This window comes from Hemiscyllium ocellatum, chromosome 3 (assembly GCF_020745735.1).
Source record: "Hemiscyllium ocellatum isolate sHemOce1 chromosome 3, sHemOce1.pat.X.cur, whole genome shotgun sequence".
NCBI classification, from domain to species: Eukaryota; Metazoa; Chordata; class Chondrichthyes; order Orectolobiformes; family Hemiscylliidae; genus Hemiscyllium; species Hemiscyllium ocellatum.
In genome coordinates, this window is record NC_083403.1 from 21,516,937 (window position 1) to 21,529,480 (window position 12,544).

Sequence of the window (12,544 nt, forward strand, 5' to 3'; positions counted from 1 at the left end):
TTTATATTTTGATTATATTTTGAAAACAAAGCTGATTAAATATAATTGAGGTTCCATTCTCTCCCAATTAACTAATTTATATTATATATATTTTTTGAATAAAACACACGAAAGTCAAAGCTGTCGGTTCAAAATGAACATGGATTGAGGCTCAACCCTTGAGTTGAAAGTGCAGCATTGCATTCCTCTCCGTGTGCGCACGCGGCGATCCTGAAGCGGAACCTTTGTCGTTTGCAGTTGCTCCCCTCCGGAACCTCTGTCTGGTTGGACATGGCGGACAAATGGGAGCAGTTGTGCGGCGAGGAGAGGCTCCGGCCGAGCCTGAAGAACCTGACAGAGCCGGGGCTGAGGACCGGCCGAGCGAGCCTGGGTCTGGAAGCGAACCCGGGGGAGCTGCGGCAGCAACAGCAGCAGCGGTGGCGGGCCTTGCAGGAGTTGGTCGCGGCTCACGTGGACTCGTTCGACCAGGCGGTTAGCGAGGGGCTGGCGCGAGCCGTGCAGGTGAGCGCGGGCCCGGAGCACGTGCCGCGGGGGGGGTGGGGGTGGGGGGGGGATGGGACATGGGACTACAACAATGACATGAGGCTTCAACATGTGCAGGGACAGTGGCACGAGCTGAAGGGCACAGGGCCACGTGGGTATAGGTCACAGGGTCATCGAACCATAGGAGACAGTTACTGGACAAAGGAGCAGCGCTCCCCAAGCTCTTACTTCCTGATAGACCTGTTGGAACCTGGTGTTGTGTGATTCCAGTCCAACAGCAGCTCCTCCACATTGTAGGAGAATCAGCAACATAGACCTGGGCAGCAGCAGCAGCAGTAGCAGTAGTAGCAGTAGTAGTCTGAGTATCAGTCATATGGGAGAAAGTGAGGACTGCAGATGCTGGAGATCAGAGCTGAAAATGTGTTGCTGGAAAAGCACAGCAGGTCAGGCAGCATCCAAGGAGCAGGAGAAGAAGGGCTCATGCCCGAAATGTCGATTCTCCCGCTTCTTGGATGCTGTCTGACCTGCTGTGCTTTTCCAGCAACACATTTTCAGTATCAGTCATATGGACCAGGGTATCAGTAATGAACACATCAATAAGACAGACAGACGCAGAGAGGATGTTTTCCTTCATAAGAGCGTCTTGAATTAGGGGTCGGGGTCTCCTGTTTAAAACCATGACGAGGTGACTTCTTAAAAATTCCTCTCTGAGCCTTGAGAGTTTATGGAACTCGTTCTGAAAAGGTGGTGGTAGCCGAGCCTAGAAGACTTGTAAGGTGGTGGTTTGAGGTTTCTTCTAAAGCAAGGTGGTGAAAATCAGGGTTAGGCAGGAATGAAAATTTGAAGTTAGAATCCGATCATCCATGATCTCACTGAATGGTGGCACAGGCTCGAGGAGTTACCCCTGGTTCTGATCTGTACGTCTGTATGAAATCAACAACTGGACAGGGGCATCAGCTAAATGGATCCAGGTATTGACAATAGAGGCATCAAAAATACGCAGCAGTAATTTTAGATTAGATTAGACTTACAGTGTGGAAACAGGCCCTTCGGCCCAACAAGTCCACACCGACCCGCCGAAGCGAAACCCACCCATACCCCTAAATTTACCCCTTACCTAACACTACGGGCAATTTAGCTTGGCCAATTCACCTGACCCGCACATCTTTGGACTGTGGGAGGAAACCGGAGCACCCGGAGGAAACCCACGCAGACACGGGGAGAACGTGCAAACTCCACACAGTCAGTCACTTGAGTCGGGAATTGAACCCGGGTCTCAGGTGCTGTGAGGCAGCAGTGCTAACCACTGTGCCACCGTGCCGCCCACTGCCACCGTGCCGCCCACCAATGTAGACCCTTAGCCACAATCCAGACACCGATGCTCTGAATGGCAAGTGCAAATGTTAACCTGGCCCTTGGTAGTTCCTCATTTGGTTGGGCAGGGCTTTATTCTAGTTCTGTGCTGTACATCTCTATGTCTTTATCACTCTAATGCATTGTGACAGCAATATGTACCAACTACAAGATGCATCCTACCAACTCACCAAGGCATCAAGACAGTTACAGAGTCTAGATTAGAGTGGTGCTGGAAAAGAACAGCAGGTCAGGCAGCATCCAAGGAGCAGGAAAATTGATGTTTTGGGCAAAAAACCCTAGTTTCCCTCATTACTGTTGAACGGTGGAACACAGAAGGGAATCACTTCACCACTCAACTTCCTTTGAAGTGCAGTCAACATCCTTGCATTTTTTCTCTTCATTTATTTATTGAATTTCTTCTTGAATGAGATTATATATCTGTATCAAATCTCATCTTTATCTTCAAGAGCAATCACACCTGCTCCAGTCTGTCTGTGTGTAAATGTAATCCCTCATTAATGGTACTATTCTATTTCTTTTTGTATTTTCTCAAAAGCCTTTGTGTCCTTTTCTTAATTGGATACAGTACTCCAGATTGGACAGCACAGGTATTTCATTTCGGTCAATTCTGGCAGAACATCTTGGCATTTTTACCTGACAATTAAATCCAGAATCCAATATCCTTTCTTAACTGCTTTATTAAACTGTTTTGTCAGCTTCAAAGCTTTCTGCACAAATGTCAGGTCAGGTCATTCCATTCCTCTCAGTTGCTCTGTCCTACTTAAAGTCAAAAAGTGTGGCACAGCAATGTGATGAAGAGCATATGCTCGAAACGTCAACTCTCCTGCTCCTCGGATGTTGCCTGACTGGCTGTACTATTCCAGCACCACACATTTTTACTCTGATCTCTGGCATCTGCAGTCCTCACTTTCTCCTACTCTCAAACTTGAGCTAATCCAAAACATGTGTGTTCGAACTCAAACAAAGTCCCATTCACCTGCCAGCCGCATGCTCATTGACCTACATTGTCTTCCAGTCTTACAATGCCTCAATATTAGAATTCTCATCCTTTGTTCTCAAACTGTCTTCTGGTCACACCTGTTCTCTCTAATCTCCTCTAGCCTTATGTCCTTCCAAGATCTCTACCCTAATTGTGGAATCTCACACATGCCTAATTTTAATTGCTTTACCATTGGCATAGTGATAATGTCACTGGAAAAATAATCCAGATGTTCTTGGAAGATGGGTTCAAAGCACACCACAGCAGGCGGTGAAATTTGAATTTAGTGAAAATCTGGAATTAAAAGCTAGTCAAATGGTGGCCATGTTAATTGCTATAAAAATCCATCTGGTTCATTAAAGGGTTAGAAATATAGAAAATAGGAACTGGCTTCCAGCATTCAATATAATCATGGTTGATCATTCTACTTGATACTTTTCTTGCTTTTGGCCCATTCACCATTCCTTTAGGGAGGGAAATTTGCTGTTCTTACCTGATCTGGCCAACATGAGTCTTCAATCCCACAGTAATGTTGTTGACTCTTAACTGCCTTCTCTGAATTAGTCCAGAGAGCCAGTCAGGTTAAGGGCAAATAGAGTTTGGCAATTAATGTTGACCTTGCCAGCGGCGCTCATGTGCAAGAATGAATAAATAAATTTTTGTTGCTGTGTTTTTCAGCAGCCTAGGTTCTATGCTTTGGGGTTACTCCAGAAATCTCTCTGCCTCTCCATCCCTGTTTCATCTTTGAAAATGGCCCTTAAAAACGTACCTCTTTGACTAAGCCTTTTTTTTAAAAAAAAATCTTTTTTGTGGAATGTGAGCATAGGTCATCATTATCGCCCGTCTCTCGTTTCCCTTGAGAAATCCGTGTGAGTTGCTTTTTTGAGTCACTGCGTTCTCATGCACTATTCATACACCTACAGTACTGTTAGGAGGGAGTTCTAGAAGTTTGCCTCCACAATGGTGAATGAATAGTGATGTAGTTCCAGGTCAGATGGTGTGTAGCTTGGAACTGAACTTGGTATTTCCATATATTTGCTGCCCTTGTCCTCAAGGTTGAAAAGATCGTGGGTTTGGGTGGTCCTGTCTTGATAGGCGAAAGTGAGGACTGCAAATGCTGGAGATCAGAGTCTAGATTAGAGTGGTGCTCGAAAAGCACAGCGGGTCAGGCAGCATCCGAGGAACAGGAAAATCGACGTTTTGGGCAAAAGCCCTTCATCAAAGCTGTTCTTTTCCAGCACCACTCTAATCTAGATTCTGTAACTGTTTTGATGCCTTGGTGAGTTGCTAGAATGCATCTTGTAGTTGGTACATATTGCTGTCACAATGCATTAGAGTGATAAAGTCATAGAGATGTACAGCACAGAACCAGAACCTTCGGTCCAACTCGTCCATGCTGACCGGATATCCTAACTTAATCAAAGCCCATTTACCAGAACTTGGCCCATATCCCTCTAAACGTTTCCTATTCATATACCCTTCCAGATGCCTTTTAAATGTTCCTCTGGCAGCTCATTCCATACACGCACCACCCTTTGTGTGAAAAAGTTGGTCCTTAGGTCCCTTTTAAATTTTCCACTCACACCTAAACCTATGCCCTCTAGTCTTGGACTCCCCCCACCTTATCCATGCCCCTCATGATTTTATAAACCTCTATTAGGTCACCTTTCAACCTCTTGCTCCAGGGAAAACAGCCCCAGCCTATTCAACCTTATAGCTCAAACCCTCCAACCCTGGCAACATCATTGTAAATCTTTTCTGAACCTTTTCAAGTTTCACAACATCCTTCCGATAGGAAGGAGGCCAGAATTGCGTACAGTATTCCAGAACTGCCCTAACCAATGTCCTTTACAGCTGCAACATGACTCCTCCCCCAACCTATAAACTCAATGCTCTGACTGTGCTTTTTCACACTTTGACTGACTCTCCAGCGTCTTCTGTCCTCAATTTCAAGTCAATGTCTGACAGTCATTCAGTCCGTTGGGACTGTAACGAGTTTTGACTAAGATTCTGTGAGAAGGAGCAAAGTTTTTTGGTCCCTGTTTCAGTACATTTTCAGCAGTGTTTCCTCGGAGCATTATCAAACAATATTTGATATTGTGCCAATCATGAGATATTAGTACAAATGGTCAGAGACTGGAGATTCTGTAGTTCAAGTAATTCAACGGAGGGTCAGTACTGAGGGAGTTGGCACTGTCGGAGGGTCAGTGTTGAGGGAGTTGGTACTGTCAGTCAGTCATTACTTAAATCACCTTACAATCTGTCTTAGTCTGGAGGGAATGATTGTTGAAGGTGGAGAATGGGGTTGCATATCAAGTAGGCTGTTATGTTTTGGATGGTGTTGAGCTTCTTTAGTATTGTTGAAGTTGCATTTATTCAGTCAAGTAGAGAGTTTTTCAAAACAGTAAATTAGAACAGACTTTGAGGAGTTGAGAAATGAAATACTTGAACTACAGAATCTCCAGTCTCTGACCATTTGTACTAATATCTCATGATTGGCCCAGTATCAAATATTGTTTGATAATGCTCCTATGAAACACTTTTAGGATGTTAATGATGTGGAGGAGCTGGTGTTGGACTGGTGTGGATAAAGTTAAAAATCTCACAATTGCTGCAAATGTGTTGCTGGTCAAAGCACAGCAGGTTAGGCAGCATCTCAGGAATAGAGAATTCGACGTTTCGAGCATAAGCCCTTCATCAGGAATAAGAGAGAGAGAGCCAAGCAGGCTGAGATAAAAGGTAGGGAGGAGGGACTAGGGGGAGGGGCGATGGAGGTGGGATAGGTGGAAGGAGGTCAAGGTGAGGGTGATAGGCCGGAGTGGGGTGGGGGCGGAGAGGTCAGGAAGAGGATTGCAGGTTAGGAGGGCGGTGCTGCCTGTAGCAAAAATCTCACAATGCCAGGTTATGGTCCAGGTTATATTTGGAAGCACTAGCTTTTGGTATGCTGCTCCTTTATCGGGTAGCTGTGGAGCGGGATCAAAAGACTCAGAATTTATAGCAAAGGATTACAATGTCATGCAACTGAAATGATATATTAAATAAACTTAGATTGCTGTTAAATCTTTCATGTTTTAGAATAGGTTGCGGGTTTCAATTCATTAATATTTAAATCCCAGAACTACTTTTAAGTCACATTCTCGAGGTAACTTCAGGTTTTATATAAAAAAAGGTGACAGCTCAGAAAGTGAAATAAAAAGGTCAGGATAGTATATGAATTTGAAGTGTGAGGTTAGAGTGGTCTATAAGGTGGTAAAAAAATTTAAGGTGAGCATGCAGTCAAGAATTTTGTGTTGTTTTAGCAGAATGCATAGTATCAACGCAACTTCCTTTAGACTTGTAACTGACACATTTGTTTTGAATGTGCTCACCACAGGCCATTCCTCCATTGGAGTTCAATTATAGAAATGAACGGATCAGCCTGGCCTTTATGGATACTTTCATCAGCCCTCCCATGGTATCAAAAGGTAGCATTTGTAATGACCTAAGAGTCTACCCAGCAGAGTGTAGAGGACGACGGAGTACTTATAAGGGCAAGTTAACAGTAAGTATGATAGTTCTGATCCATTATGTCTGTTATAAGTTAAAAATGCAATAAAGATTTATGAGGATGTTATCAGACTAGAGAGTTTGAGTTATAAGGAGAGGCTGGGACTTTTTTCACTGGAGGGTAGGAGGTTGAGGTCTTGAGGGGTTAAAGGTAAGGTGAATAGCTAAGATCTTTTCAGGTAGTGGATTTAAGATGAGAGGAGAAAGCTTTAAAAGGGACCTGAGGGGCAACTTTTTCACACAAAGGGTGATTCATATATGGAGTGAACTGTCAGAGGAAGTGACGGATGCAGACACAGCTACAACATTTAAAAGATGTTTGAATAGGTATGTGAATAGAAAATGTTTAGAGGGATATGGGCCAAATGCAGGCACGTGGGAATAATTTAGTTTGGGAATCTTGGTTAGCATGGACGGGTTGGACCAAAAAGTCTATTCCTGTGCTGTATGACTATATTGGCTGCTGGAGTTAGAATTGATTTGGCTACATGCTATTATCGCCTGCTTAGGGCTAGACCTTTCCAACTGGTGCTACTTTTAACAATCGTGCTTTGACCCACATAAACTATGATCTGTGAAATCTGTCTTTGACTTTACAGCCCTTTGGGTCACCTCAAGGTGATCTGAGAGAGGTGCAAGTTGTTTTGTGATATTTATCAAGTGAATTTCCTACTTTTAAGCCACTTTTATGATGCTAGCATTTATAAACATTCTCTATTTGTCCTGAAGACATTAAAAATAATTTGTTTATTTTATCTGTTGAATGGGTATCATTTTAGGGCAGAGAGGTTAGAAGAGTGTTATTCAGCTAGTTGGGTTTTTAGTCACATTTTAACGAGTTTGCGATCATTTTTCTAGCTCAAAAATTTATTCAGTTTGTTTTAACGTTTCACCATTGTGGGATTTCAACTGTCAACCATTAGGTTACCAGTCCAGCTCTATAACTGTTATACTGTCAGAAAACATCATATTAGGGTATGGTTCACTGGAATTATTCTGGTATTTTACTTTTCTTTATGTGTTATACTTTATTAATGGTGTTCATGAGCTTTCCATCCCTGTTCACAACTGTTTTACTATCATATCTTCAGCTGACACTTTTTGATGTGAGTATATTCCAATAGGGGAGACGGTAATAATTATGGATAGACACTACAGATGATGTTCCTCGCCTTATCTTTTTCCTAAACCAAGCATATTCGAATTGCCTGTAAATAAAATTGCAGCTTACTATTTAGTTAAAAATTACAGCAATTACTATTGAGACTAAGTCATTCAGCAATACTGAAACCTGTGGTGTAAACTGTCCATCTGGCATGAACTAATTTCAGGATCATTCAGTTTGCTTCAGTATGATTGAAATGAACCTGAGCGATCTGATCTGTCATATGTTATTGAAGAAGTCATGTGTCCTACCTGATGGCCAATGCTGCATTCTTAGCTTTAAAAAGAGATTTACTTTTTTTGATGTATGCAGACAGCAGTTCTTTTAACTTGCTATTTTCTTCTTCTTAGGCAGATATCAGCTGGTCTGTGAATGGTGTACCGAAGGGAGTTATTAAACAGAGCCTTGGTTTGATACCTATTATGGTAAAATCGAAGCTCTGTAATCTGTATGGGCTTTCTCCTCAAGATCTCATTAAACACCACGAAGAAGCAGAGGTAAATAATTGACTGATTTCCTTTTCACCCAGTATGATATTCTATCATTGGATATAAATTTGATAGGGGTAGAGGAATTTGAGCAACACACTAGAGGAAGGAAGAGAGGAAAGCTTCTACCATCATTCATCTTGGGTGGGAATTTTTTTTTAGTATAGAATACCACTTAATTACCTTGGTTGACACATTAAAGCTCTTATAAGCACAACCATTATAGACTTCATTAAGAAGTGTGTGGATGTTTGCGTGCTGAAGAAATGAATTCAAATATTCCCCAACCGGAAACTATGAATGAACCAGGAGATCTGCTCCCTACAACAATGAGACGGACTACAGGAAGGACATGAGTGCTTAACAGCTTGGTGTAAAGACAATGGTATCTCCACCAACACCACAAAACGAAGGAACTGGTCATTGACGTCAAGAAGTAGAGTGGAGGGCAAGCCCCTGTCTGCATCACTGGTGCTGAGGTAAAGATGGTCGAGAAAGCCAAGTTCCTGGAAGTGATGATCACCAATAACCTGCCCTGGTCCACCCACATTGACGCGATGGTCAAGAAAGTACAGCAATGTCTCTACTTATTCAGAAGGCTAAGGAAATTCAGCCTGTTCACATGACTCTGACCAATTTTTATAGACACATCACAGAAGGCATACTATTTGAATGCATCACTGCTCTTCCCAAGATGGCAAGAGATTAAATGAGTTGTGAACATAGCCCAGTCCAATATGCAAGCCAGCCTTCCATCCATTGACTCCATCTGTATGTCTCGCTGCCTTGGAAAACCAGCCAGCATAATCAAAGATCCCTCCCACCCTGTTACACTCGCTTCCGTTGGGTAGAAGATTTAAAGGTTTGTGTACGTGTATGAACAGATTCAAGAACAGCTTCTTCCCTGCTGTTATCATATTTTTTAATGGACCTCTTTAATGTTAATGTTGATCTCTCTCTGCACCTTCCCTGCAGCTGTAACATTGTATCCTGTGCTCTGTGCTGTTACCCTGATGCACTTGTATAGTACGACCTGCCTGTAAAGCACGTAAGACAACATTTTTCACTAACTTGGTACAGGTGGCAGTAATGAGTCAAATCAAATTATTGACTACTTGTTTGTGGAATTCCTAATGGAGTTCAGAATGACACAGAACATATCTTCTATAAACATGTGAGTTTGTAGAAGAGATAATGGAAATTGATAAATGTCCTTTCTCAACAGGAGATGGGAGGATACTTCATAATAAATGGGATAGAAAAAATCATTCGGATGCTGATCATGCCACGACGAAATTTTCCTATTGCTATGGTGAGACCCAAATGGAAGAGCAGAGGCCCCGGCTTTACGCAGTATGGTAATTGTGAATTTTAAGAAATAGATTGAAAAGTTTGATGACTGAACGTTATTTTATTATTTTGGGATGTTGAAGCATACTGTGGTAGGTTGTGTGCTTATGTACGATATTGGTAATAATTGTTGGTTCATAGATGATTTCTTTCTGAATCTTCAACACCTTTTTCACCCAAAGCCACATCTCTTTAAGTTCATAGGTGTTCCTTTTCGTGGTAACCTTCCACTCTAACATCCATCTGCATGTATTTCCAGGAGGGGTTGACTGGATGTCCCAACAATCGTGAACACCACACCTGGTTTTGCTACTGTTTTCTGAGTCTGAGATTAGGGGTTGAGTGACAGTCTCCTGTGCTGTAATCGATGACTCATCATTTTCAATCTGTTGCTTTCTGAGAATTTAGCATGCAAGTGGATTGGTTTCTGATTGAGGTATTTGTTGTAAGTCTCCCCCATTAAAGTATAGATTATTATCTCTGTGCCAACAGTTTCAGTTTGATCATAGAATACCTACAGTGCGGAAAGAGGCCATTCTACTCATCGAATCTGCACAAACCCTCCAAAAAGCATCCTACTCAGACCGAACCTCGTAGTCCCTTTATCATGCTATCCCTAACCCACCTAGCATATATTATCATCGGATACTATAGGGCAATTAGTATGCCCAAAGTACCTAACCTACACACTTTTGGACTATGGGAGGAAACCAGAGCACTCAGAGGAAAAGCACGGAGACATGGGGAGAACACGTAAACTCCAGACAGACAGTCACCCAAGACTGGAATTGAACCTTGGGTCCCTGACATTGTGAGGCAGGAGTGCTAGCCACTGTGTGACTGTCATTCTGCAGAACTGTTGATCAGTTAAAAACCAATAATACTTGTAAATGAACATATGGACTGTCCTGGAGCTTCATTTTGAATTGCACCATACATCTTATTTACAGGTTTTATGTCCTAAGACTGCTGGATTCTAAAGGTGCTCTTAGTACTGGTGATTCAGTATTAATTTTAATGTAACTATAGTCAATACTCAACATGCTAACAAGTTTAAAAATCTTGATTTCGAATCTGATCTATCCTGTGCCTCCAGCAATATTGCAATGAAGCGAATAGTACAATTCCCTTAATTAATCAATGACCTTATCTCATCATTCACTGACGAACCGATGTCACAAAGGTTCCACTGTTCATCTTTGCTGAAGCTACTTGTACAGTGATAGGTATGCTGCAACTCTATTATTGTTCTCATAAATTCATTTATTGGACATATATACTGCCCATAAGGTTTGTGTTTATTGGTTATAAGTGGTTGTTCATTGAAAGTTTGGTACAAGCTTTGCACTGCAAAAGAGCGAACAGAATGATGTGAAGTGAAGAAAGTATGGAAGTAATTTATAAGGATGGTTCCACAGATGAAGAACTTAAATTGTGAACATATAGTGGAGAGGTTAGGACTGTTTTCTTGGGAGAAAAGACTGACAGGGGATCTAATAAAGGCACTCAGGACAGTGAGGAACCTGGACAGAATAGATTGGAAGAAAATGCTTCCACTAATGAGGCTCATGCTAATGCTCTGGGATGTTGCATTTGGTGGAATGTAAATTCAATTAATAAAATCTGGAATTAAAAGCTAGTCTTAGTCATGGAGACATGCAACTGTCCTCCATTGCTGTTTAAACAAACTTGCATGAGAGTCCAGATCCTCAGCAATGTGGTTGACTCATATGGTCCTATGGCTTGTCAGGCCATTTCAATCAGTTCAACAATACCCACATCCTGTGAAAAAAAAAGAGAATAATAAGATTGAGAAATTGGTAGAAAAAATAAAGGCTGTTCCACACAGTGAGTAGTTACAGTCTGGATGCAATGCTTGAGATTGGGATATAGATAAATTCAATCAAGATGTTGAAAAGGAAGAATGTGCAAGGTGTACAAGGAGAAGCAGGAGATTGATACTAGATGCAATGCTGATTCAGTGAGCAGGCAGATACACATGTATTGAATGGCCTCTTCCTTCACTGTTGCAATTCTGTGATTCTGTAACCAGTGAAAAAACTGACAATAATATTTAAATTGCAAATTTTCAAAAGTACCATAATGTTTAAACTTACAGCTTTAATATTTTACATTTTCACTTGGCTTTGGAAGTTAATACACTCACCTGTTTATTTCAATGACTTTGGAAATATCTTAATTAGAAAAAGCAATCCTCAAAATGCTTCCCTGCTCTGAAGTGGGGAAGGCAGGGAGTTATCTAACTCTAAAAGGCTGACGTGACTATCAGCCCACTCTGCCACCAAGTGCTACAGTATTAGTTAATTCCTCCTATTCATGCTTGTGCTCTAATCTTATTAAGAGGAGGCATAGGTTCAGGTTGGTCGGTTATGTTTCTCATTTGTGAAATTGCAAGACTTTAAGATAAAGAAACATTACTTTAACAGCAACGTGAAACTTATTGAAAATGGCAGGCCAGAGTTTTGAAAATGAAACTAACTGTGTGTTGCGATTTCTCTTGTCAGGCATAAGCATGCGCTGTGTGAAGGATGAGCACACTGCCGTTAATATGAACCTCCATTATCTTGATACTGGCACCATAATGGTCAACTTCATTTACCAGAAGGAGCTCTTCTTCATACCGCTCTGCTTTGCATTGAAGGTGAGATGTAATGAGCAAGGGTTAAAAAAAACAGAATCCTTTGAGGGATTTGGGGTTAAATCTTGCAGTCCAAAGCATATAACTTTGATTCTTTAATGGGATGCAACTGTTCCTTGCAAGAACAATATTCCACCCCAAATTCACCTTTAGAAAGTGATGGTGAACTGCTGCAGTTCATGTTAGGAAGGGAGTTGGAGAATTTTAATCCAGCAGCAGTGAAGGAACAACAATATAGTTCAAAGTGAGGGTGGCAAAAAGAAGATTTATATTGAATTCAAAACATAAACCTTATTTCTGTCAATACTACCAGATTTGTTGAATTTCTCCAGCATTTATTAAAGATGGAGGTGTTTGGCTTGGAGGAGAAGTTGCAGGTGTACCTACTTGTCATTCTTGATAAGAGAGTTTGAAGATGCATTGGTGAATTGCTACAATGCATCATGTATATGGTACCCTGCTAATAGTGCGTACCGGTGGTGGAGGAGAGGGAATAT

General features: G+C 41.7%; 1 protein-coding gene across 3 annotated transcripts in view; it reads left to right on the forward strand.

Moving 5' to 3' along the window:
- The first annotated feature begins 277 nt into the window (after positions 1-277).
- Positions 278-12,544, forward strand: part of polr1b (RNA polymerase I subunit B) — a 35,365-nt gene continuing 23,098 nt past the window's right edge. The window contains exons 1-5 of one of the 3 annotated variants that reach the window (XM_060849073.1): positions 278-501; positions 6,213-6,380; positions 7,901-8,047; positions 9,264-9,396; positions 11,914-12,050. In XM_060849073.1, coding sequence (XP_060705056.1) covers positions 6,267-6,380; positions 7,901-8,047; positions 9,264-9,396; positions 11,914-12,050 — 531 coding nt within the window. In that variant the 5' untranslated portion in view covers positions 278-501; positions 6,213-6,266. Of the gene's footprint in view, positions 502-6,212; positions 6,381-7,900; positions 8,048-8,187; positions 9,087-9,263; positions 9,397-11,913; positions 12,051-12,544 lie in introns of those variants that run through there. The other 2 variants (XM_060849055.1, XM_060849065.1) reach the window with 2 other exon arrangements.